The 23,483-nt window shown below is 51.9% G+C and overlaps 1 protein-coding gene across 16 annotated transcripts in view; it reads left to right on the top strand.

Moving 5' to 3' along the window:
* The window catches only part of LOC105477698 (ATPase plasma membrane Ca2+ transporting 2), a 380,543-nt gene that overhangs the window by 301,926 nt on the left and 55,134 nt on the right, over window positions 1–23,483 (top strand). For 8 of the 16 annotated variants that reach the window (XM_011734341.3, XM_011734340.3, XM_071092214.1 and 5 more), the window contains 5 exons: window positions 456–713; window positions 1,719–1,844; window positions 14,695–14,820; window positions 16,553–16,585; window positions 17,738–17,797. In XM_011734341.3, coding sequence (XP_011732643.1) covers window positions 456–713; window positions 1,719–1,844; window positions 14,695–14,820; window positions 16,553–16,585; window positions 17,738–17,797 — 603 coding nt within the window. The remainder of the gene's footprint in view (window positions 1–455; window positions 714–1,718; window positions 1,845–14,694; window positions 14,821–16,552; window positions 16,586–17,737; window positions 17,798–23,483) is intronic. The other 8 variants (XM_071092215.1, XM_024791515.2, XM_011734349.3 and 5 more) reach the window with 2 other exon arrangements.

The following is a 23,483-nucleotide window of genomic DNA, read 5'->3' as shown; positions in this document are numbered from 1 at the left end:
AACTCTCACAATAGGTTCCCGAGATAAAGAATATTCTTCCCATTTTACCCAGATGAGAAAACGAGTTCCAGAAAGGGAGTCATTTGCCCAAGATCTCACAGCTAGAACAAAGGCAGAAAACTGAAGGGGCTAAGATGGTGGGCTCTGAAGCCAGACTGCCAGGGTTCACATTCTAGCTTCCTACTTGCCCTTCATAGCTTGGGCAAGTCACTTGACCTCTCTGATAAACCTCAGTTTCCACATCTGTGAAATGGGCAGTGTGAGTCCCCTCCCTGTGAGACAATCTGTGTGAAGTACTTTCCACAGGGTTTGGTTCCCAGACACACTGAATCAGTGGATAATTATCATCTGATTCTTAACACTTGTTACTTGGCAGAGCTGAGCTGTAAATCCAGCCCGTGAGGCCTCTCCTGCCTGGCTGACCTCACCCTGCCTGCTTCTATCTGGTCTTTCAGGATGCGCGACGGCCCAGGGTGGGGCAGAGGATGAAGGAGAGGCAGAGGCAGGTTGGATCGAGGGGGCTGCCATTCTCCTCTCAGTTATCTGTGTGGTCCTGGTCACGGCCTTCAATGACTGGAGCAAAGAGAAACAGTTCCGGGGCCTGCAGAGCCGCATCGAGCAGGAACAGAAATTCACCGTGGTCCGGGCTGGCCAGGTGGTCCAGATCCCTGTGGCTGAGATCGTGGTTGGGGACATAGCCCAGGTCAAATATGGTAAGTGTCCCAGCCACAGAGCCAGGTTCTAAAGCTGGATTATAGGCAGAGGTGGGACAGGCCAGGCTGATGCAAAGAGATTGGCTCAAGGAAGGGGGTGCCTTCCTGAAGGCTGAACCCAAACCAAGATGTCTTCTGAGATCCTTTAGGAGGTAGAAGGGTACGTCCTGGAGGGGGTACAATCCCAGAATCCATTTAAATCAGAAATGACAAGTACATGGCACATGTGCCACCACTCTCCAGACTTCCACCCATAGCAGACATTACTAATCAGTCACAGCTCAGAGCCTGCATACAGCCGCAGAAGCCTTCTCAGCACAGCGTTCCAACAACCACTAATGCTCAGAATGGGTTTATTAGATGAAATCTGTTTCCCATCCCTGATTTGGCTGCTAATGGATGCTTGTTGGGCTAGAGGAGATGTTAGCCTATAAGTGGATAACTGAATATTCTGGACTTGTGCTACTGCCATGGAGAAAATGGGCAGGCTGGCACCAAAGGGAGTTTGAGCCAGATATGTCCTAGGTAAGTTGAGGCAGAAGGGTAGAGATTGGAGTGCCCCTCCTCACTCTGCCATAAAGGACTTGATTTCCCCTTGACAATGTGACTTTGTTGGGGCCTTCTCTACCCAGCCAAGACAGACTGGTTCCTTCCAAAAGATTTCCCCAAACCATAACTGAGACTAAAGAAGAATGAATTGTTGGGAGACCTGCACTCCAAGGTCAGGTGAGGTCAAGAGAAGCACTTCATAAAGTACATGCCTGCTTGAGCGAGGGTTGCAGGTCCCCAACCTCAGCCCTCCAGGCCTTGTTCTGTGCATCTTAGCTCCAGTCTTGAGCTATACATGGGCCGTCTGTGGGCATCATCTTGGTTCCTACACCCTGTGAGCTCTAGGCATTCTATCCCTGATGGCAAACCTTCCCTGGTAATCGCACCTTTAAGGGAATGTTCCAGCCTTCTAGCCACCTGAGAGCCTGCTGACTCCCCTGCCCTTCTTCTTGCCAGGTGACCTCCTTCCTGCTGACGGCCTCTTCATCCAGGGCAATGACCTCAAGATTGATGAAAGCTCCCTAACCGGAGAGTCTGACCAGGTGCGCAAGTCCGTGGACAAGGACCCCATGCTGCTGTCAGGTGAGCTTCAGCCTGATGTTGGGCCCATTCCCGTCGCCATGCACAGGGGATGCCTATGTGTCCCCTTCATGAGGCTGAAGGGACTCAGAGACTTTGATCCTTGGCTCTGGTATCTCCAGCCAGCTCAGCCCCAAGTGAGAACTCCCTTCCTTTTCCCTCACAAACACACATTGAGCCTACTGTGCACTCAGCAACCCGAGCCCTGGGGAGACTGCAGTGAATAAAATAGACAAAGCATCCCTTCCCTCATGGCATTGGCCTTCTAGTGACTTGGTTTACTAAAAAGCTGAACACTGAAACCCACTCTCATCAGAGATGAGACAGAATCAGTCAGGTGATAAGCGTTCTGGCCATGGCTGTGTGCCAGGCACTGGGCCCGGCACTGGGGCTGCAGCAGTGAGTGAGGCAGGAAAGGCTTAGCCCTGAGGAGCTTGTGGCGGAGCGAGGAGCAGGGAGGAGATGTGAAAATTCCTGAGCAGAGAAGTGTGTGAAGAAAACAAATAGGGCACAAGGTGTACTGAGTGTGGGTGATGAGGAGGAGCTGGCCTTGTGACTATCCGAGGAAGAGCACACCAGGCAGAGGAAACAGCAGGGGCAAAAGCCCAGAGACAGGACCGGCTGGAGGCTGCAGTGAAATAGAGTGGAGAGGCCAGAGGTCAGGCCTCATGGGCCATGGTCAGCAGTTTGGAAATTGTGATGAGGATTCTCTGGAACGGTTTTAAGCAGTGAGCTGATCATGTTTACATTTTTACAAGCTCACTCAGGGGCAGAGAAGAGGTGGGGAAACCCTGCAGGGGTGACACACTAGCCAGGTGAGACCCCTTTTCACAGGGACACCCAAAAGGCCTTATTGGCCAGCAGTGCTCAGCAAACACCCTCTGCAAAGTTACTCTGGGTGTTCAGGCCAAGTGCTGGTACTATCTCCACCCCCAATTCACCAGTGATTCAGGCCCAGCCCCTGCCTATGGGAGCCCCCAGCCTAAATGGCCTTGGGGATTCAGGCCTACCAACAGCTAATCCTACAGTAGACGTGTGAGGAAGGTGTTGTGAGAAAGCCAAGGAAGAAGCAGAGCTCCCTGGAGGAGGTAGTGTTGAGCTGGGTTTTAAAGGATGAATAGGAGCTTTCCAAGTCCAATCGTAGAGAAACGGCCCTCCTAGCAGAGGGAACCACGTACAAAGGCACAGAGGTCTGAAAGAGTGTGGAATGTCCTGGAAATACAAGCAGGTCTACAGGACAGGATGGTAGGAGTAAGAGTAGAGGTGGGGGCATTTATTTATCCAGCATTTATTTAACCAACAATTGTTAAGCACATACTGTGTGCCACTAGTTAAGGGAACAAACAAGGTCCCTGCTGTCCTGGAGCTTAGAATTTAGTAAAGGAGAGAACCAGTAAAGGAACAAGCCAGCAAATATGCAAGGTAACTTCAGATAATGGTAAGTCAGATGAAGATGTTCCACCATCATAGTGAGATATAGAGACCTGCAGGGAAGGCACAGGAATCTGAGTTGGTCAAGGAAGGCCTGTCTGAAAAGGTTGCATTTGACCTAAAATCAGAACAATGAGAAGAAAAGTATTCCAAGCAGACAGACAGCAAGTGCAAAGCCCCCAGTGTCTCACTGAGAAACCATAGAATGCCCCAAATGACCTCTTAGAACATAGGCCCACATGAGAGTTCAATAAATTGTTACGGCCCTGTGGCCCTGGTCCTGCCCTCTGGGATGAAGTGGTTGACAGACAGAGCATCCTTGGGGGCAGTGGCCAGGTAAGTCCTCTGGATGTGTGGAAGCCCGGGGCAGGCATGGGCCTGAGAGGATGGAAACTTCAGACAGTTTGGAGAAGAGGGAAGAGGGGAGGATGCTGGCAGGAGGCTGGAGAGAGAATGTTCAGAATCACTGGCCTGACAGCATCACAAACCAGCCAAAGAGGAGGGCACAGGAGCAGAGAGACCCTAGAAAAGACACAATGGGCAGAGATGGGTGGGAAGCCAACCATCCAGCCTGGAGTGAGTCATAGGGTGGCTGCGTCTAGGAGCAGGGGCAAGAGGGCCCAGAGGGAACACAGGTGCCAAAAATAAGACAGTGCTGAAGGCAGAGGATGGGAGCAGGAGATTTCAGGATGATATTTCAGTTGACTGTGTATGCCAACTCTGTCAACAAGCCTCAAAACTTGGAGAGGCCGGGATGTCTCCAGGGAGACCAGAAGTCCCAGGAGACCAAGAGATCCTACGGGAGAGCTGAGGCCTGCAGGTCCTTGGAGACTCGGAAGAGAGCTCACCCCTTAGTGGGGAAGGACAAGGGGACTGAGGACAGACAGAAGGCATTCCAGGTCTCAGCAGGGATCCCAGTGAGTCCCGTGAAGCCTGGGCTGCTGGGGTCAGCATTGGTCTTGGCAGGATTCCCAGTCATTTTGGAATGGTGGCCTGTGAGCACTGAGATGAGAAAGGAGTGGCTGCAAATAGCCACTACAGGCCCTGTGAGCCCAAGTTGAACCAGCGGCTTTGGTCTGAATCTGGCTGGAAGCCTGGGTAGATGGAATAGGCCTGGGGCCTCTGGGTATCAGAAGATGTCAGCCAACGTCTCCAGGATGTCCTTGTGGACAGGAAGGAGAGGGGCATGTGGGAACCTGGAGATCTCGGTGGGTTCTTGCTGGTTCTTGGGTTGCTAGTAATCTGGTGGATGGTTTCTAGTGACCTTCCCTGGAGCTCTGTCCTGTTGCAGTGTGCGAAGTGTTCCCATCAGTCTCTCAGAGCCCACAAGTGCAGGAGGGTGGCAAAAAGAAAGCAACTGTCAGGATCCAGAAAGATGATCACAGGATGCAGGATGAACCAGATGGAAGAAAGTGAAGCTCCATGGCGAGCCTGAAGCCCTGGCATCCGAAATCCAATTGCGTGAGAGTCAGCAGGGCAAGGGAGTGTGGCTCAGCTCAAACTCGTAGGGAGAAACTGAGAAAGGGGCATAGCTGGCTCCATAGAAAGCAGTATAATTGGAAAGAGAATTCTGTAACAGTGGGGACCATTATAGGACAAAAGAGGCTGCCTGTAAGATAGTGAGTTCCCCGTCACTGACTGTCTATGAGCAGGATGTAGACAGGCTGCGGGTGGGGATGTTGGAGAGTGACCCACTGAGTGGGTACTGCATTCAGCGCCCCTCCCAACCCTGAGAGTACGTTCACCATGCCCTGTCTCCCACTCTGCCTCTACTGCTGATCCACCTTGTCTTGCTCCCTTCAATCTGCCTCTGCTGAGGCTGTCCTGTCTTCCTAGTCTTGTTTCTTCCTCTTTGCCCACTTAACTTTTTCCCATCTGCTCAAGCCCCACCTCCTCCATGAAGGCTTCCCTGACCACCATTGCCCTGTGGCAGTCACCCCCTGAGCACCTGGGACCCACCTTTAGCCTGTGACCCTCCACTTCATGCTTGGCCCAAACAGACACAGCCCCATCATGGTGACTGAGTTTTGCACTGCACAAACCATCTCAAATAAAATGAAGAACAAAATTCATAGACCATCCCACCACCCAATCAGATCTCACTGGTCGCACTTTTATAGGCTCTGCTGTCCTTGGCCACATGCACTTGTCCTTGGCCACAAACACAACACTACCAGGATGTGTTTCGGCATCAATCCTCTTGCCCACACAGGTCTGGGCAACCAGGAGCTCTAAGCTGGAAGCTCTCAGAAGGTTGTGCCCAGCTCACCCCTGGGCCCTGCAGACCTTAGGCTCTGTCCTCCAGAGTGAGTGGGGTGAAGCTGTGCAGAGTGGTAGAGCAGAGCGTCAGGCTGAGCTGAACAGGACCTGAGCTCTCAAGCGAACTTGCTGTGTGGCCTCGGGCACATGGCTTTACTTCTTTGAGCTCATTTCCCTGGGAGGATGATAAGAATGTCGTTCATGATATGATGTAAGTGGATCCACTAGCACAGTGCTGCACAGGGAGGCTCAAGATGAGTTGGTCCCCTTCCCCATTCCTTGGGTGGGGCCTGGACTTGGGGGTGAAACAGACTGAGTTCCAATCCCAACTCTACTCCTTCTTAGCCAGGGACTTCCAACGAGCTTCTCCCCCTTCTGATTATGGCCCCAGCTCATGAGGTTGTGTTGAAATCTGGAACCTCCAGAAATATCCATTTCCCCCTCTCATCCTTCATCTCAAATATCTCCCCTTTCCCACCTCTCTGGGCTACCCACTTCCTCTCCATCATCTAACTCCTCCCTGCCTTCAGCCTGCAGTAGCCTGCCTCCCCCAGGGGGTGTTCCTTGATTAGTTTCTTCCCCGGTGTTGTGAACTCCCTGCATAACAGCCATATGAATGCTCATTTTTGTGCACAACCAGCCACCATGGGCCCTTTACATGGGCGGGGAGGCCTTGCTGGGCCTTCCAGTCTGGTGATCCTTGACGAACAACACAGAGGGACCAGGCTGGGGACACTTGTGGGGTCCTTATGGTGGTTGAGAAAGCCATAGTGTCATCTCATGCACTGGTTCAGCTTAGAAGAGGGCAGAAAGCACTCAGTTCTGGTCAGTTGGTCCAATCATGCTTGGCCCGTGACGCTGGACACGTCCCTTCACCTGTCTGAGCCTCTGTGTCTCTGTCAGTGCAATGGTGGAGCTGGTGGGGCCCCCACTGCCTACCCCACAGGGCTGTTGTGGGGACCCCAGGCATGCACACATGTGGCTGTCCTTTGCAAACAAACCCTGCAGGTGTGAGGTGCTGTATGGTGTAGAAGGAACGTGGCATTTGGAGGCAGAACACCCAGATTCCAGCCCTCCAACTGCTCCCACTGTGGCCTCTGCCCCTCAGAACCTCAGTTTCCCCATCTGACAAATGAGGGCAGACCAGCCTTCAGAAAGACTCAAATGACCTCAACACTCAGGGCACCTAGGAAATCACCAAAACTAGGCAGGTTTCCCCCTACCTTACTTACTGTCTGCCAAGGACAGACAGGCAGACACAAGCCTGTGTCTGGTGTATCTTCAGATGGCACAGAGTAAAAATGTTCAGAAATTGCAAACTCGTATGTCTGCAGGGCCAGGGCCAGGTAGGGAGAGCACAGGTGCCAAACCCAGACCGCAGCTGCTTCCCGTTGCTGCCTGCAGAAGTGCCAGCCCAATCTGACCTCAGTGCTCGCTCTGCAAGAGGAGCCAGAAATCCAGATTTCCCTGTACAAGCTCTCGATGTTTAAGTATTAGCAAGAAATTCCCATTTTTTAAAGTCCCTATGGGTCAAGCCACATATGGGTGGGACCTAGAGTGCAAATTCTGACCTAGGCCTATTTTTTAGCTTTGTGTTTTAAGATAATTTCAAACTTTCAGAAAAGTTGCAAGGATGGTACAAAGAATACGGGCATGCCCTTCACTCTGATTTGGCTGTTGCTAACCTTTTGCCCTCTTTGCTGTCTGACAAATCTCACTCTCCCCCTCATCATGCAGATGTGATGGCCTTCTCCCACTAGACACTGCAGGTGTATCTCCCAAGAGCAAGGGTATTCTCATGCATAACCACAACAAGCCATCAATTCAGAAAACTTGACATTGATGCAGTACTGTTACCTGCTGTGCCATCCATATTCACATTCTGCCAGTTGTGCCTGCAGCATTCTCCAGGCCAGGATCCTTGTGGGGCTCTATGTGCCACTTGGATATCCTGCCTCTTTGGTCTCCTTTCACATGGAGCAGCGCCTCATCTTTTCATTGTCTTCCTGGAAAGCCAGTGTTTTTTAAACCCTCCCAGGTCATGAACTTCCATGAGAGTTCCACTAAAGCAGTGATCCCAGATGCCCAAACGCCTGATCTTGCAGCATTTCAGGGGATTCGATGATCCCTAGAGGACCCTGGTCCTATCCCAATTTGCAGCTGGGGAAACTGAGGCCCAGATCAGAAGTGTAAGGCCCCACAGAGGTCAGGGGCAGGGCGGGAGCCAGACCCCAGTTCTGGGCTCTTCCTGTAGCCCCTATGCAGAAGCCTGCCTCCAAAGACTGAATGGACTTTATTTCCCACTAGGGTGGCCTTTTTGAAGCATCTTGTAGTAACTTCCACTGGGAAATGCAGTACTAGACTAGACGCCATCAATGTGGCAGTGAAAGGGGCTAGAGCCAGGGGGCCAGGATGGCGGGGCTGTCTTCAAAAAACAGCAAGGCCTGGCTCCAGCAGGCCCAATGGCTCAACCCCTGCAAGACCCCGACATACCCTCCCCCCTTACCCCTGCCAGCCAGAGCACTAACAGCATGAGGTCATGCAGGACATCGGTAAACCCTCTGCCCACATCCCAGTGCCTGCTGCCCACCCCACCAAACAGAAGGCCAGGCATGGGAGAGCCGGACCTACCAACACTGCCACCGCCTCCAGGGAGCCTAGGACGACACCGTGACTGCAGAAGGCCCAGTATGCTACTCGGCCCGCACTCTCTCCATTACACTACCCTGCCTCTTCTCCATGAGAGGCAGCGGGGTGTAGTGGATAGAGCACGGGTTCAAGTCCCGGCTCCACCACTCACAGCTGTGTGACCCTGGGCCATCACTCAAGCTCTCTGAGCCAGAAAGTGGTGGGCAGAGGGGCTGGGGATTGAACTTGCGCCAAAACCTACCTCACAGGGCTGTTGTGAGGAGGACACTTTGCCTACTGCCTCGTGCTCTGTGAGCGTGTGTTATTAACTGCATTAATAACAATAATAATGGAAGAACTGTGTCTGGGCTGGGAATCATATTGGCTTTGTTTGGTGCTTGTGCCTGGAGGCAGATAGTATCCCCCAGAAATGGCCTCTATCCCTTCTTCACAGCCTCTCCCCACTGAAGGAACCCTTTTAGAGGAGATGACCTCTCCCCTCTCCCTGTCCAGAAAGAGGCCCGGAAGGTCACACCCAGGAGATCAAGGAACCCTAGGTCCAGTGCCTACTGTCCTACATCCTCTCTAACTTCAGTCATTCACCCTTTCTGGGCTCAGAAACCCCATTTTGCAAAAGGAGGCTTCCCAGTTCTGCTACCTACAGCTCAGCATATCCCACGAGCCACCACAGAAGGCTTTGGCTCCAAGACTGCCACCATCTGGACCAGCTCAGGGCTGGTCCTGCTGTTCAGGACAGGCCCAAGGCCAGGATGGGCTTTGAGCCTGCAGCTGGGAAGGTCCTGGCCATTCTCTGCTGCCAGGTCAGAGACCAAGGAACATCCCCTCCACAGGACTAGGACAGGGACAGAAGCTTGGGCAGGATGGGACAGACAGTCCCATCCACGGAAACCACAGTGTTCCCTAAGCCTGGGCTCCCTTTTCCTCCTACCCATGGGATGGCTGGTAGCTCCCCACCGCTCTCCGACCCCGCTCTCGCTCCTCAGGGCTGCTCCAGGCAGCTCTCCCACCAACTTCGTCCCCAAGGTGGAAAGAGCACAAGATTGGAGCCACAGACCAGCTTCCATCCCAGCTCTGCCTTCCTGGGCTGAATACAGAGGTGACTCCCTGAGCTGCTGCCCTATCTGTGAAATGGGGTGAGGCTGACCACTTCACAGACTATGGCAGCTGAGCGAAAAGTGGCTCAGATGGAACTTGACACATCATGAATGCTCAGAAGATATTCTCTTCCTTCCTCCGCCTCCACCCAAAAATACTCTCAGTGACTCCCTATTGAACACCAAGCAAAGACTCCGCTCTGTCACTCTCTGCTCAGGCACCTTCTCTCTTAGTGGGCGCTGAGCTTTGGCCCGGCCGCCCACCGCCATCATACTGGGACACCTCCCACTTTTGCCTGGCTGTGTCCCCTCCGGCCCGCCACATCTTTTGGTTGATTTTGTCTTGCATTGCTGTAGATCTGTGTGCCTATCTGCTCTCCTTGACCCCAGCTAGACTGTGAGCTCCTGGAGGGCAGGGACCACAGGGGGCCCTCCCACAGGCCCAAGAGTCTGGCATGGAGTTGACACCCCACCATGTCTGTCCATCAAGTGAAGGACTGTGGAGCTGTCCACCAGAAGGGGGTGCCATCTGGTCATTCTGTCCACACAGGCCTCTGCCGGCCTCTCCACACCCTCTTCTTCCCGAGATGTAGCTGTCTACCCCACCCAGGACATGCCCTGGGCTGTTCATCCTGGGACGGAGTGTTGAGACACTATCGCTGAGATGTGGTGACCTAAGCCAGCTCCCTCCCCACTCTGCAGATGACAAAACTGAGGTCCAGAGAGGAGAGGGGCTATCCCCAAGGTCACATAGCAATCAGAATTAGACACCTGGTCCCAGGTGCCCTCTTCCGGGTCTAGGGCTCTCTCTCCACCCCTCCCCGTGCTTGTCTTCTGAAGGGCTCCGTGGGCAGTTAGAGGAGGTGGGGGCTACAGTGTGCTGCCCAACGGACTGTGGTCAGTGAGGTCCCACTAGGCCCTATCAGGGCCTCCATCCCCAAGAGGCTCCCACCTCTGCCCCCTACCCAAAGACCCTGTGGTCATCCTTTTAGAGGTTTAGCCCACTGCCCTTTGACTTGGATGTCTGTGGCTCTACTATTAATTGCTTCTGCCATGGTGTTAAGCATTGTCCTCTGCAGGGGACTTGTGGAGCTGGAGGGGACAGCCTAGGAAATGCCCCAGTCCTTTGGAGTCTTCCTCTGGCAGGAGGGCCTGGGAGAGGAGAGGGCACAGCCCAGCGAGGTGTGGGAGGAGGGGGAACAGCTGGGATGAATGTGACCCTTTGCAAAACATAAAGATGATTTATTAGGGGTGTCAGTATTCCCAATTGTATATGTAGTACATACCCACCCTGGAAAGTTCAAAATAGTACAAAAAAATGTGCTGGAGTTGCAGCTCCAAACCAGGCTGTGCGGGGGAGGCCCAGAGGATACTCCCACTCAGACCGTGCCTTCAGGGGGCTCATGGTCATGTGAAGGAGCCAGGCCTGGAAGCACCCCCGGAGAAGACTGCAGGTGATTCAGAGGAGACAGATGAAGTCCCCTAGTGGGAGTCAGGAGGGCCACCCAAGGCGAAGGGCATTCATCCTGTGGAGGAGGTTTTGAACAAGAGGTGAAGGAAGGGCATTCAGGTGGTCACTGTGAGCGAAGGCCAGGGGGGTAGACACCAAGGCCCAGTGAGCTGTGCACGCTCCAAGGGCAGAGGCCACGAGACAGGACTCAGTGTCCAGGGCCCAAGAAGGCTGAGGTCTCATCCAGGGGGCGCTGACTAAGTGGTTTGGACCTCAGGGAGGCTTCCAAACCCTCAAAGAGGGGAATGGAACTGGGGAGACACAGGTAAGAGCAGAGGCTTGGGGATACCGGAGAACAGACGGAGGGAGGACTGGGAAATTGTGGATGCCCCGTCTCCCCTGCCCTGGCTGTTGCTGGGCTCTGGAGGACACCCTGGCGCATCTCCAGGGCTGGGCGGGGAGCGCTCTATGCCTAAGCCCCTCTCTGGCATCCTCCTCCCACCTCCCTGCCTCCGGATGTGGGTGTAGAGCTGCCAGCTCCCTGCTGCGATGGGAGCGATTAGATTAGAAGGTGATTTGGGGGTCTGATTATCTTGGGTGGAAATTGGCCCCCTGCATCTTTTTCCATCCTGTCTTGGCTTGGGAGGTGGGGAGCAGCCTCTTGGTTGCCACCTAAGCCGGAGAACCAATGCCTTCATATCCAACGAACCTTTCTACTGATGTGTCTCAGACCAGAATGTGAGGGCCTTGTCCCCTGGAGGCGAAGTGGAAGGTAACAAAGACAACAGGCTCAGGGACAGCAGAGAGTTCAAGTCCAGGCTCTGTCCCTCACCAGCAGAGTGACTCGGCAGGCCACTCCTCCACTCCGAGCCTCAGTTTCCTCCAGTTTAAGGACTAGATGAGATCATTGAGCATGGAAGGCAGTACGTGCCCTGCACACAGTAGGTGTTCTACTTATACAGGAGGTCAGCTTGGGTGGCTGTTACTGCTTTCTGTGCCCTGTGAATGCAATGTAGTGTTCCTTCCTCTCCTTTGAAGAGTCTCCGGTGATACCTACCATGAGACCCCAGTTTCTTATCTGTCTAATGCTGATACATAACAACCTCTCCTCCTGGCACCCTAACAAGCCAAGCCGGTGCCCATGGAGGCATCTTGTCAGCAAGTTATTATAATAAACAAGGCCCTGTTATTGGGCCTCAGCAGGGTGACAGAGCAGGGTGGGGTGCTCCAGAGTCTGCCTGTGATGAGAAGTCACCAGGCCTGGGCTGCTCAGCCTGGAGCTAATGTCTGAGCTCATTCTGTGGTCCCCACTGTGCCCTGCCAAGAGGAAAAAATAAAAGCACTGTCTTTCTGTCCTGGGAATAGCCAAAGAGCTTGCCCTCTGAGAATCTGGGTTCTGCACGCCCCCTCTGTGAGCCTTGGTGACTTGGTTTCTGCATCTATTCATGGAAAGGCTGACATTTACCTGCCTGAAAGGAATCACTGGAGAGTCTGTCTCTCTGTAAAGCCCTTTGAGATCCTGAGATCCTACAGACCAAGAGGCTAGATTGTTGCCCGCACACACACACACACACACACACACAAAAAAGCATGCACACACACACAGGCGCGCACACACACAACATTGGGATATCACTCAGATCCTACAAGGAAAGGGACAAGGTGGATGATGCCACTTAAAAAGTGAAACAGATTCCTTGCTTAAGGAAAGCTCTTTAGGTCCTGACTCAGAACCCCTCAACCCTTATTTTAGATACAATCCTAATGAGTTTCCTGACATAGATTTCAAATCTGAAGCAAACCAAAACACAGCGAGAGATAAGTTATGCTGAAAACAGGAAGAAGTGGCACCCAGTCTCAAGGCGACAGAAAGGAGAACTCGAAAAAGCAGAAGTGGACCAGGCGTGGTGGCTCACGCCTGTAATCCCAGCACTTTGGGAGGCTGAGACGGGTGGATCACGAGATCAGGAGATCGAGACCATCCTGGCGAACACAGTGAAGCCCCGTCTCTACTAAAAATACAAAAAAAGATAAGCCCGGCGTGGTGGCAGGCGCCCGTAGTCCCAGCTACACGGGAGGCTGAGGTAGGAGAATGGCGTGAACCCGGGGTGCAGAGCTTGCAGTGAGCAGAGATCGTGCCACTGCACTCCAGCCTGGGCGACAGAGCGAGACTCCGTCTCAAAAAAAAAAAAAGCAGAAGTGAGTTCAAGAAGCAAGGCATGGCATGTCAGAGAGTCACTGTCGTGCCTGTCAAGGCCTCTGTGACACTGTCCAGCCAGGCCAGGGTGGAATTCTTACTCCCCCATCTGAGAAGGTAGTGTGTCCCGCATGGTATACAGCTTTCTACCCAGAGTAGCAAAAAATAAAAACGGGAAAAAAAATGTGTGCCTGGAGAGCCAACCTTCCAGGATCCAGATTCTTCCAGCACCAGTCAAAGGACAAAGGATCAGCAGTGCCGCATTCTCTCACTGCTAGAACTGGGTGGGCATAGCTGCCGTTCACTTCCCAGACTGGGTCCCAGCTGTCCTCCTGGGGTCATCTTTGCTTCCCCAGTGAGGCCATGGCTTCAGTGGGCTTTTTTTCCAATTTTTAAAATTATATTAATAGTAAAATACACATAACTTAGAATTTACCATTTTAACCACTTTTAAGTGTACAGTTCAATGGCATTAAGTACATTCACGTTGTTGTGCAACCGTCACCGCCATCCATCCACAGAAGTCTTTTCATCTTCCCAAACTGAAGCTCTGCACCCATTAAACACTAACTTTCATTTCCCTTCCCCAGCCCCTGGCACCCACCATTCTACTTTCTGTCTCTGAAGTTGATGACTCTGGGGACCTCATGCAGGTGGAATCATATGGTACTTATAGTTCTTTTGTGGCTGGCTCACTTACTGCAGTGTCCTCAAGATTCATCCATGTTGTAGCCTGTTCAAGTTTCTTTCTCTTTAAGGCTGAATAATACTCCATTGAGTGTATAGACCACATTTCTTCCCCCTGTGCAGCTTATCCTCCCTCTGAAGCCCTTGCTTGCTGTTGGACAAGTTGCTCTCTGAGCCTGCATAGTGGAGAGGCTGCTTGCAAGCAGCAACGAGACTCTTTCATGAAACAAAAGCTGACACTGAAGCCCCAATGATAAAACAAATAGAAGTAGAGCCACCCTGACCAAAGGCCTCCTTCACCCCCGAATAGCCACCCTTCCAGCCCCTGGAAAGAATTTCAGGGCCCTTGGAACCCAGTTTGAGAAATCTAAAGTTCTAGGAAAGAGGTTCTTAACCTTTCTTGCAGCATAGACCCCTGGAGTAGTCTGGTGTCATCGTGTGCCACTCCTACTCCAAATAAAGCCTTGAAATGCGTAAAATGAAATGCGTGGGGTCCCGGAAGATCCCACTGAGATCACAAAGGAAACCAATTATATTGGCATAAAGTAGAAAAAAATGTGTGGTATAGTAATGAGTGTACTTTATTAGAACACTGAATAACAAGATCTGGCAAGCAGTCACATAACCACTTTATTTATAAAATAGAGATGAGCAACAACAATGCTGCAATAGCTGTAAAGTGATATGAAAAAAATCTGTGATTTTTGTAATGTGTGTAGTGGCATCACGGACACTGATAACACTCCTGGAGTTTGATGTCTACGTCTGTAAGGGTGGGAGAGGAGTGGGGAGAAGGAGACAGAAGGAGGAAGTGACCCTCCAGGGCAGGTAGTAGGTGGTGGGCCTGGAGATGTTTGGGGTACCTGAGAACTGATAGATAGCAGTGTTTCCACCCCAGCAGTGTCCTGAGGTGAAAGCATCTTGAAAGGGCCCACCACACACACAGTGTGAATCTTAACCATAGGTGATACCTCATGACCTCAGCAGGCAAAGAGCCAGGAGCTGACTGAGACCACATTTTTTCACTCCTTTGGGGAGAGGGCTTCAACTGTGCAATAGTAACTTGGCTTTTGTCTCCTTTCCCAGGGACCCACGTGATGGAGGGCTCAGGACGGATGTTGGTGACTGCTGTGGGTGTGAACTCTCAGACTGGCATCATCTTTACCCTGCTGGGGGCAGGTGGTGAAGAGGAAGAGAAGAAAGACAAAAAAGGTAAGCCTAATTCCTTTGCAGACCAGGAGAGGAGCTCTTAAGGCCACATTTTTTTTTTGTTTGTTTATTTGTTCACTCAACAAAATAGTTATTGAGTGCCTTCTATGTCCACACCCTGTGCTGACAGCCACCACCTCCTGCATCCTTAAGGCCTGCATGGGCCAGGTAGGCTCTGTCTGTTCCATCTCCAGGTCTTGTCCCAGTCTCTGTCTTGTCCAATCATGTCATGGAGGCCCCTCCTTCCCCTCTGGGCCAGGCCAAGGATGCTGACCATGTTGTTGAGTCTCCAGCCTCAAGTGGTAGAAACAGCCAGCATCAATTGGTCCCATCATTACTCCAGTATTGAGTAGAAATCCCCACCCAAGCATATTCCTTCCAATATTGTCAACTCCACTGAACAGAACTGAAAATCCACCCAGCATAGATTCATCCAAGACATGGGCAGAGGAGATTCTGGGAAAGGCAGCCAGATGCATGACTCCAAATCAACCATTATGAGTTTGCTCTCCAGTGTTGCCATCTTATCTGAGTTCTAGTTCTTCCTCTTCCTTGAAAATAAGATTCCTTACTCACTGGGGTCTCCTAAATGCAGCAGGCTGACCACCCAGGCTAAAACTGTCTCTCAGAACAGAGGGAGAGATGCTCACACAAAAAGCTCAAGTCTCGTCAGGCCAGGCCCAAATCCAAAGGCCCAGGCTTCTAGTCCCAGCACAGCTGACTCCTTACCTGTCACCACACTTAATCTCAAAGATAGCCCCCCTTTCACATTTTCAGTCTTTTGTCTCCTTCCTTAAGCTCTAGAGGAGGATCTGTGACATTCAGAACTTCTAGAATCCCAGAAGGGAGATAAGAGGACAGATGCCCCCACCCCCTGCATTTTAGGGGCAGCCCTGCTCCCTCCAGCTCTCTGTGCCAATCAGGCACAGAGCTTAGGTCAAGACTGAAGATTACTTGTTCCTGAAGGCAAAACCCATTTTCTAGGGGGTCCCCTAAGATGATGGTGGCCCCTCCAGCACGAACAATGGAGCTGAGCTGTGTTCTGAGAAATTAGAAGGCTGGAGAAAGTAAAGGGGTGCTGAGGCTGAAACTGAGGAAAGAGTCCTGACCAAGAGTCCCAGAGGACATAAGGAGAGTGTGCACATACTGGGTTTGAATCTGTAGTCAGGATGGCTGAGCCCTATTCCACAATGACAGCAGTTAGGCAGATCTGAGCAGGTAGGCAGGATGCAGCAGCCTGTACCCATTGTCTTCACCTCACTGAGGTTTGGGTGAGGGGAAGGTGCCCCCATACTCTTCTGTGGGCCAGATCTGTGGTTTTTAAATGCCAGTAGGAAGACAAGCCTCAACTGCCCCAGAAGCACAGTTCAGGGTCCTTCGCTGAGCATTCACCTGCACTCCAATGAGATGGAGATGTCAGAAAAATAGCCTCATGTGGAAAGAAGATGGTGGAATGTGGAGGGAACGTGGCAGAGGAAGCCTGGGGGAGCAGCCCAGCATCTCAGGCCACCATGAGCAGCATGGCCTCAGCTGGGCCCCCTCTGCCCTCCCATCCCATCACCTCCACTAGGAACATTGCTTAGAGCCCACCACATGTCCCCATTTCAGGATGACCCTAGGTGTATGGCCATGTGTGTATGCACATGTGTGTGTTTCTGTGTGTGTGTGCGCACGTATGGGCAGATGAGGCTGTGTGCTTCTCCTTCATTAATATGTCTCAAAAATCATCACACAGGTGTGAAGAAGGGGGATGGCCTTCAGCTACCAGGTACAGTAAGACACCCTCAGGGTAGATGGGCTTTTAGAAATAGCAGCAGGCTTTGATCATTGGGCCCTGCCCCTAGACCACCAGCACACAGCTGGAGTAGGCCACATGCCTGTGGGTGGCTCCACCCCCCAGACCCCTCCTCTGTGCCCTCGTGTGATGCCAGCCCTGTGGGACAAGCCAACACCCCACTCCACCCTCTTGCCTTTACAGTTCCTCACCCTACCAGCCAATGCCAAGTGATACCACCACCATCTCTACATCACTCTTAGCCCTGCATACCAGCATGCAAAGCTTGCTCATCATCACAGGGCCCCCCTCCCCAGGCCCTGCTCTCCCCACCAGCACCCCCGGGGAGCCCATGCCCTCACGCAACTGTGTGCTTCACCCAGGGGGACCTCTTCCTGCCCATAGAACACTATTCCCCACCCCCAAGAAAGAGCAAAAGGTGTGAATTTAGCCATCTCATATCACTTTTAATTTCTAAATTAAGAAAAATTCACTAGTGCCTTTTCTGTCCCATATACAAAATGCAATATGCTTGATGTCACCTTTTAAATTTGGGGGGCATCTCACATGAGAGTTCCCAAAGCAGTCTGGAGTGCCGGTTAAGGAAAGAGGCAGTGGCCTGAATCAAGGGCATGAATCCAATTAAGTCAAAGTCATCACCATTAGCAAATGTTCTGCCAGAACACCCTGATGCATGGAGATGGTGGTCATGGAGAATACTCATTCTGAGTGGTCCATGCCCACGCTGCACTGCCTGGTGAATATTTTTCCACTCCTGGCCCCCAGTGGGCAGCCAAATCCCCTCATTTCATGAAGCCCTCTCTGCCAGGGGACTCTCTTGACTGGTTGGACCAGCAGGGTCCAGACCTCAGCACAGACCAGCACCGTCCCACCTAACTGCCCTGGTCATCCACCATGCTTTATTTGAAAGCCCCTCCATGTCTGAGTTTCTCCCCTTGACCTCTGCGGCATCTCTATGGAACATTTCACCCCCACCCCAAATTTGAGTTTCTTGGTTTCCAACGGAGAATTTTTTTTTTTAAGAATAGAGTCATGTTATCTCCCTGCAAGTTGGTTCATGTCTTTGTTGTTGTTGCTTTTCTCCATTGTGACACTGCATTTTCCATCCCTCCCACCCCCCTGCAGCAACAGACGGTGCGGCAGCTTCAAATGCTGCAGATAGTGCGAATGCCAGCCTAGTCAATGGTATGTCTCCCACGGCGAGCTCCTGGTCGTGGTTGGATGGGCGTCTCTCACCCCCACCCCAACTCTGGGCTTTCTTTCCTTGTTCTGGACTGCACAGATCTCGGATGTGCATGGGCCGCTGGGACAGTCACCCTCTCACATGGGGCAGGCGCTTAAGACAGGAGCCACAGCCGGGGAGTCAGCTCTGCACCTTGTCAGCCTTGCAGCTGCCAAAAAGGTGCTGGCTCCTGCCGGGCCGTTGACCCCCATGGAGCCCAGACAAGACACAAGACTTTGGCTTCGGATTGGCTCCCAAGAAGCAGCATCCCACCTGGCGTGGCCCTCTCCTAAGCGTATTCCTGGCCCTGGCTTTGGGAAGAAGGCCTGGGATCAGGGCTTGGGCTGAAGCTGGCATCTGGGTCCCCAGCAAAGGCTCTACTCCTCGACTCTAAAATTTCCTCGAGGCAAGGGGACCCAGGCCAGGATTCAGCTCCTTGACCCCGTCCCGTAGCATGGCTGAGCCACCAGTAAACAGTTCTTCCTCTTCTCTTTCATGGAGCCAATGGGCAGGGGGTTCGCTTGGGCTCGGGCCTGGTTCTGTCCCTCGGATGTGGACTGGTGTTTCTTGCTGTTGCCTGTGCTGGAGCATTTGTCCTGGGTCTTGGGGTGGAGGGTGGGGGAGAGGGGTTGCCACTGTGTACTGGGGTCTGCATCTTAACCTCCTGACACACAGGCAGGAAGGAATTCCATTCACTCGCCCCAAAGCCTTCAGAAGATTTCGGATTTCTATCCCCTCCTGGTTCCAGAGCAATAGACAAGGCTTCTGTTTACTCAGATACCACCCCCACCCTCAAATTAGGTAACATAATAGTCCCCCAGGCTACTCCTGAACTGCTGAGAGCCATTAGGGCTCCATCATGAAAACATTGCCCCAGAGGAGCCGAGGGCAGGGGAAAATCTTTCTCCCACCGTCTCTGCATACCGGGCACTGGGCTATGGGTTCCTCATCCATTATATCATATCATTCACTCCTCACCACTCCTGCATAATATGGAGACTTCTTCCCCGCAGCCTCCCATCCCCTGCCCTAGACCTCTGCCCAAGCCACCTGCATTCAAAATGACCAAAGATAGAAGTACCTAGTAGGTGTTGGGGCTGAGTAAGGCACTTCTCTGAGCAGTGCCTTGCCAGGAAGGACTAATTCTGATGTGGGTCTATTTCAGGCACAGGAGGAGGAAGGAGGACAGCTTGGGGAGTGGGAGGTGTCATGCCTCAGGGAGGGGTGGCTGAGGGTAACAAGGAGAACCCATGTGGGCAAACCCATGGCTGAGAGAGAAGGAACCTGGAGGGGCACCCACTTCCCCCGGCAGTGAGCCTGCTGAGCTTTGTGAACATACAGACCCCATCCAGGCTGGCTAGTCCCAGATAAAAAGGGCAGTTTCACTTCCAAACTGCAGCGGAAAACCCCAAATATACCAAGAGAAACTGCAGGAAACGTTCATTTCTCTACCACCTACTGTATACCAAGCACTGTTGAAAGCATTGCATGTTCACCATCTCATTTAATCCTCCTGACACCCCCATGATACAGGTTTTATTGTCCCCACTTTAAAGATGAGGAGACTGAGGCTCAAGGAGACCAAGACACTAGCCTAAGGTCGTAGAGCTAGAAAGTAGCAGAGCTGGGATTTGAACCCAAAACCCAGACCTGGCTGGCTCTAAAGTGTGTGCTTCTCCTCCTGATCCAGGATTTCCCAATGGAGTGTGTCTTGTAAGTTTCACAACGATGTTAAGAGGTCTTCACCCCAAGGAAAGGATTCTGCCGTCAAAGATGTTTAAGAACCACTGGATTGAATTGGTCTCTTCCTGGTTACAGAATTAGTCCTGGTTACAGGACTGCTCAGAGCCTTGAATATGCTGGTGTGTGGGGGAAAGTTCCAGAGTCACACAGAGTTTCCTAGGCTGATTTGACCCATAACATACTCTGGGAAATAATGCTCTAAGCCACTGCCATTCAAAATGTGATCACAGGACCCAAAGCCTGCGCATCACCTGGGAGCTCCTTAGAAATGCAGAATCTTAGGCCCCACCCCAGACCAACTGAAGGAAATCTGCGTTTTAACAGGCTTTCCAGACTCCAGGTGAGAGCACATTACAAGTGAGAGGCTCAAGGAACCTTGCCGACTGAGAGGGAATTCAGTGTTCTTTCCCCTCCTTCCTCTGAGCCAAATCGCAATGACTTGGATATGGAAAAAAAAATTAGGGTGATAATTTTTCCCTTTGCCCCTGCTCCCCCAACCCCCCAACTAAAAGATGGGTGTGGTCCATTCATCTTGGAAGCGTTATGATTGCCATTATTATTTAGTTATTTTTCTTTTACATTTACTAGTGTGTCACTATGTAATACATGACCTGTAATCATAGTTATAATCACATTTAATTATGCATCATGAGGCCGGGCGCAATGACTCACGCCTGTAATCCCAGCAGTTTGGGAGGCCAATCTGGGTGGATTGCTTGAGGTCAGGAGTTGGAGACCAGCCTGGGCAACATGGTGAAACTCTGTCTCTACTAAAAATACAAAAAAAAAAAAAAAATTAGCTGGTCATGGTGGTGGGCACCTGTAATCCCAGCTGCCCAGGAGGATGAGACAGGAGAATTGCTTGCACTCAGGAAGCGGAGCTTAGAGTGAGCCGAGATCACGTCACTGCACTCCAGCCTGGGAGACCAAGTGAGACTCTGTCTCAAAAAAGAAAAAACAATTATACATCATGGGCTGGGCACAGTGGCTCACGCCTGTAATCCTAACACTTTGGGAGGCCGAAGCAAGAGAATCGCTTAAGGTCAGGAGTTTGAGACCAGCCTAGACATCATAGTTAGACCACATCTCTACCAAAAAAAAAAAAAAAAAATGTAATTAACTGGTCATAGTGGCACACATCTATATTCCCAGCAACTCAGGAAACTGAAGTAGGAGGATCGCTTGAGCCCAGGAGTTCAAGGTTGCAGTGAACCAAGATCATGCCTCTGCACTCCAGCCTGGGCAACAATAATAATACATCATTACTAACTCCCAACATTCACACAGTGCTTTCCAGTGTCTTTCATAAACATCACCTTAGTTGACATCGGCCCATTTCACAGAGGAGAAAACAGAGGCACAGGGAAGAGAAGTGGTACTTACCAAGTCTCCCAGCTAGTGGTCTGTCTCCCCAGAACTTATGCATCAGGTCAGCTAACCAGGAATCCTCCCAATCCATGCACTTCACACCCATGCCCCTTGTGACGCACAGAGAGAATAGACACATTTGGAAAAGCTGCATCTGATTCCAGACACAGAGAAGGGCCTCTGAGACCCCACCTGAGGGCCCCATCTTGGACCCCATTCCTAGCTCTCCTGAAATACAGCCCATCTCCAGATCCCACATGGGGCCAAAGCTGGCTGTTCCACCGTAGTTCAGGGCCAGGCGAACACCAATTTGGCCAGGAGAGCCCCAAATAAGTCCCTCGCTTCTGAGAAACCAGGCCATCTGTGCCTCAGCACTCCCAGAACATCCTTCCCTTCCTCCAGCATATGCACTGGTGATTATTTTTCTGACCACGTGTTCACTATGGAAATAAAAGAGGAAATTGCTAGCTGCGCTTAATGAGTGCACACACTGGCTATTGCATCTGATAATATGCAATGCAAATAAAGGCCCCTTTGAGCCTTCTAAAACCAACTATTGAAGTGGAGTCCCCTGGTGCCCCTGAGCCCAGTCAGTAAAATTATTTTAGAAAATAAAAATAATTGTTGTCATTCATTCCTGCTTACTCTAAAAAGCTTTTTTCTCTTGTGTTTTTTAATCCAGCAGCAAGAATTTTACAATAGAGACACAGGGGATCTTTCACTTTAAAGCCCAGGGTGGGCAACTGATCCTTTGCCATGGGAGGCCATGGGGACAGCTCTGCACTTGCCCTTGGACAGACAGTGCTGGGCGAGGTTCGGGGAAGCCACTTCTCCCCTCTGAGTCACCCAGAAAGTGGGCACAGTGACAGTGATGAACTAATCCTGCAGCCATGGGGTTATTCCGAGGATGCTCCTAAATGCAGGCTGTCTCTGAACTTCCCTTGGCCTCAGTTTCCCCATCTATAAAATGAGAGTGATGAAAATCCCTCCTGCCCCACCTTGCAGGGATACTGGGAAGACTGACAAGAGATGACACTTGCAAAAGCCCTTTGAAACTGCAAAAGGCTGAACCGTGCAAGTGGTTGTTATGAAGGTAACTGGGGCACTCTGGGAGGTGAATGTCTCATCCTGTTTTATGAAAGTGGAAGCTGATGAAGTTGGGAGATATAAAGCCAGAAGCTAGTTGGTGGCGGAATGAAGACTTCAGGGGAACCCTGCCCTAGCAGTGCCACCTCAACTTCCCTCCCCTGGACTCAGTGGGGTTGAGGGGTGTCCATGGTCTCCCTGACGGCAGCTTCTGGAGAAACAATGGCAGGACGGAAGTAGGCACACACTTTGGGGCCAGCTCTCCATTTACCCACTGAGACCCAAGCAGCTCATCTCCCTCTCTGAGCCTCAGTTTCTCATCTGTAAATGGGTATAATACAAGCACACCCTTCATAGGTGAGGCTGTAGTGAGGATTAGATGGAATCTCGGAGCCTATGTGTATGCCCAGCACATGGCGGGTTGTCCTGGAATGTGAGCTGGTAGAATCACCGTTGCAGCCATCATCCATGGGTGGCCAAACTTCTCAGACCCATCCCGAGGGGGCAAGGCCTGTAGGCAGAGCAGGCAGAGCTCCGGGTGAGTGTGCAGGCCCAGTGGATGGGATGAGGAAGTGCTGGTGAAGGCAGGTGTGCTAGGCAAGACACAGAGGCCTCCAGTGCCCACACTGCACACCCAGCCCACAAGCTCCTGGCCAAGGCTGGAGTGGGATCCTCCCAGGCAGCTCTGATGAGTGAGGGGGCCCCAGATGCAGCACCAGCCCTGATATGGAAGGGGGTGCCCACTGACACTACTTAGCCTGCTGCTTTAGCCTGAGCCATACCCCTACCAAGAGGTCAGCACCCCCATTGGGGACCAGGGCACCTCACCAAGAACCCAGCCACACTTGGGGTCCCTTGTATACCACCATGGGGACCCCTGCTCACTCTTTGCTCTGGTCACTCTCAGGGGCATTGGGCAAGGGGTCATCCCTGGGTGGCTTCACACTCTTCAGAAGGAGAAGGAGAAAGATCATCCCTCTTGAAGCCCAAAACTAAGGAACACACTGACCTTAGTGCCTTGTCCAAACCCAAACTCCTCTCCATTCTAGAAACACTGTCCTCTCTCTCTCTCTCTCTCTCTCTCTCTCTCTCTCTCTCTCTCTCTCTCTCCTCCCTCCTCTCTCGTCTGCATGTTTTCTTTTATGGGAAAATGAAAAGGATGTAACTGAACAAGTTTCCCTTGGCCTTCTCTCAACCCAGAAAACACCAAATAAGTCACAAAAGGCTTGGTATGGGGGCCTGAGTGCTTCTCTACGCCTCCTCCAGCAGATTCTAGTCCCCTGCACCCTCTGATACTGCCCTTTGATCTGTAACACACTAAGGGCCAAAAGTATTCCAGCAGAAATCTCCCTCCTGAGTCCCCTAGAGGATCAGGAGTTGCCCAGCTGGCAAGCCCCACAGCTAAGGCTGTGGCCAGGCCTGCTTCTGCTTCAGGGCCCTCCCCAGCCCGCA

The sequence above is a fragment of the Macaca nemestrina genome, chromosome 2 (genome assembly GCF_043159975.1).
Source record: "Macaca nemestrina isolate mMacNem1 chromosome 2, mMacNem.hap1, whole genome shotgun sequence".
NCBI lineage: Eukaryota > Metazoa > Chordata > Mammalia > Primates > Cercopithecidae > Macaca > Macaca nemestrina.
This window is presented reverse-complemented; position numbering and strand designations above follow the sequence as displayed.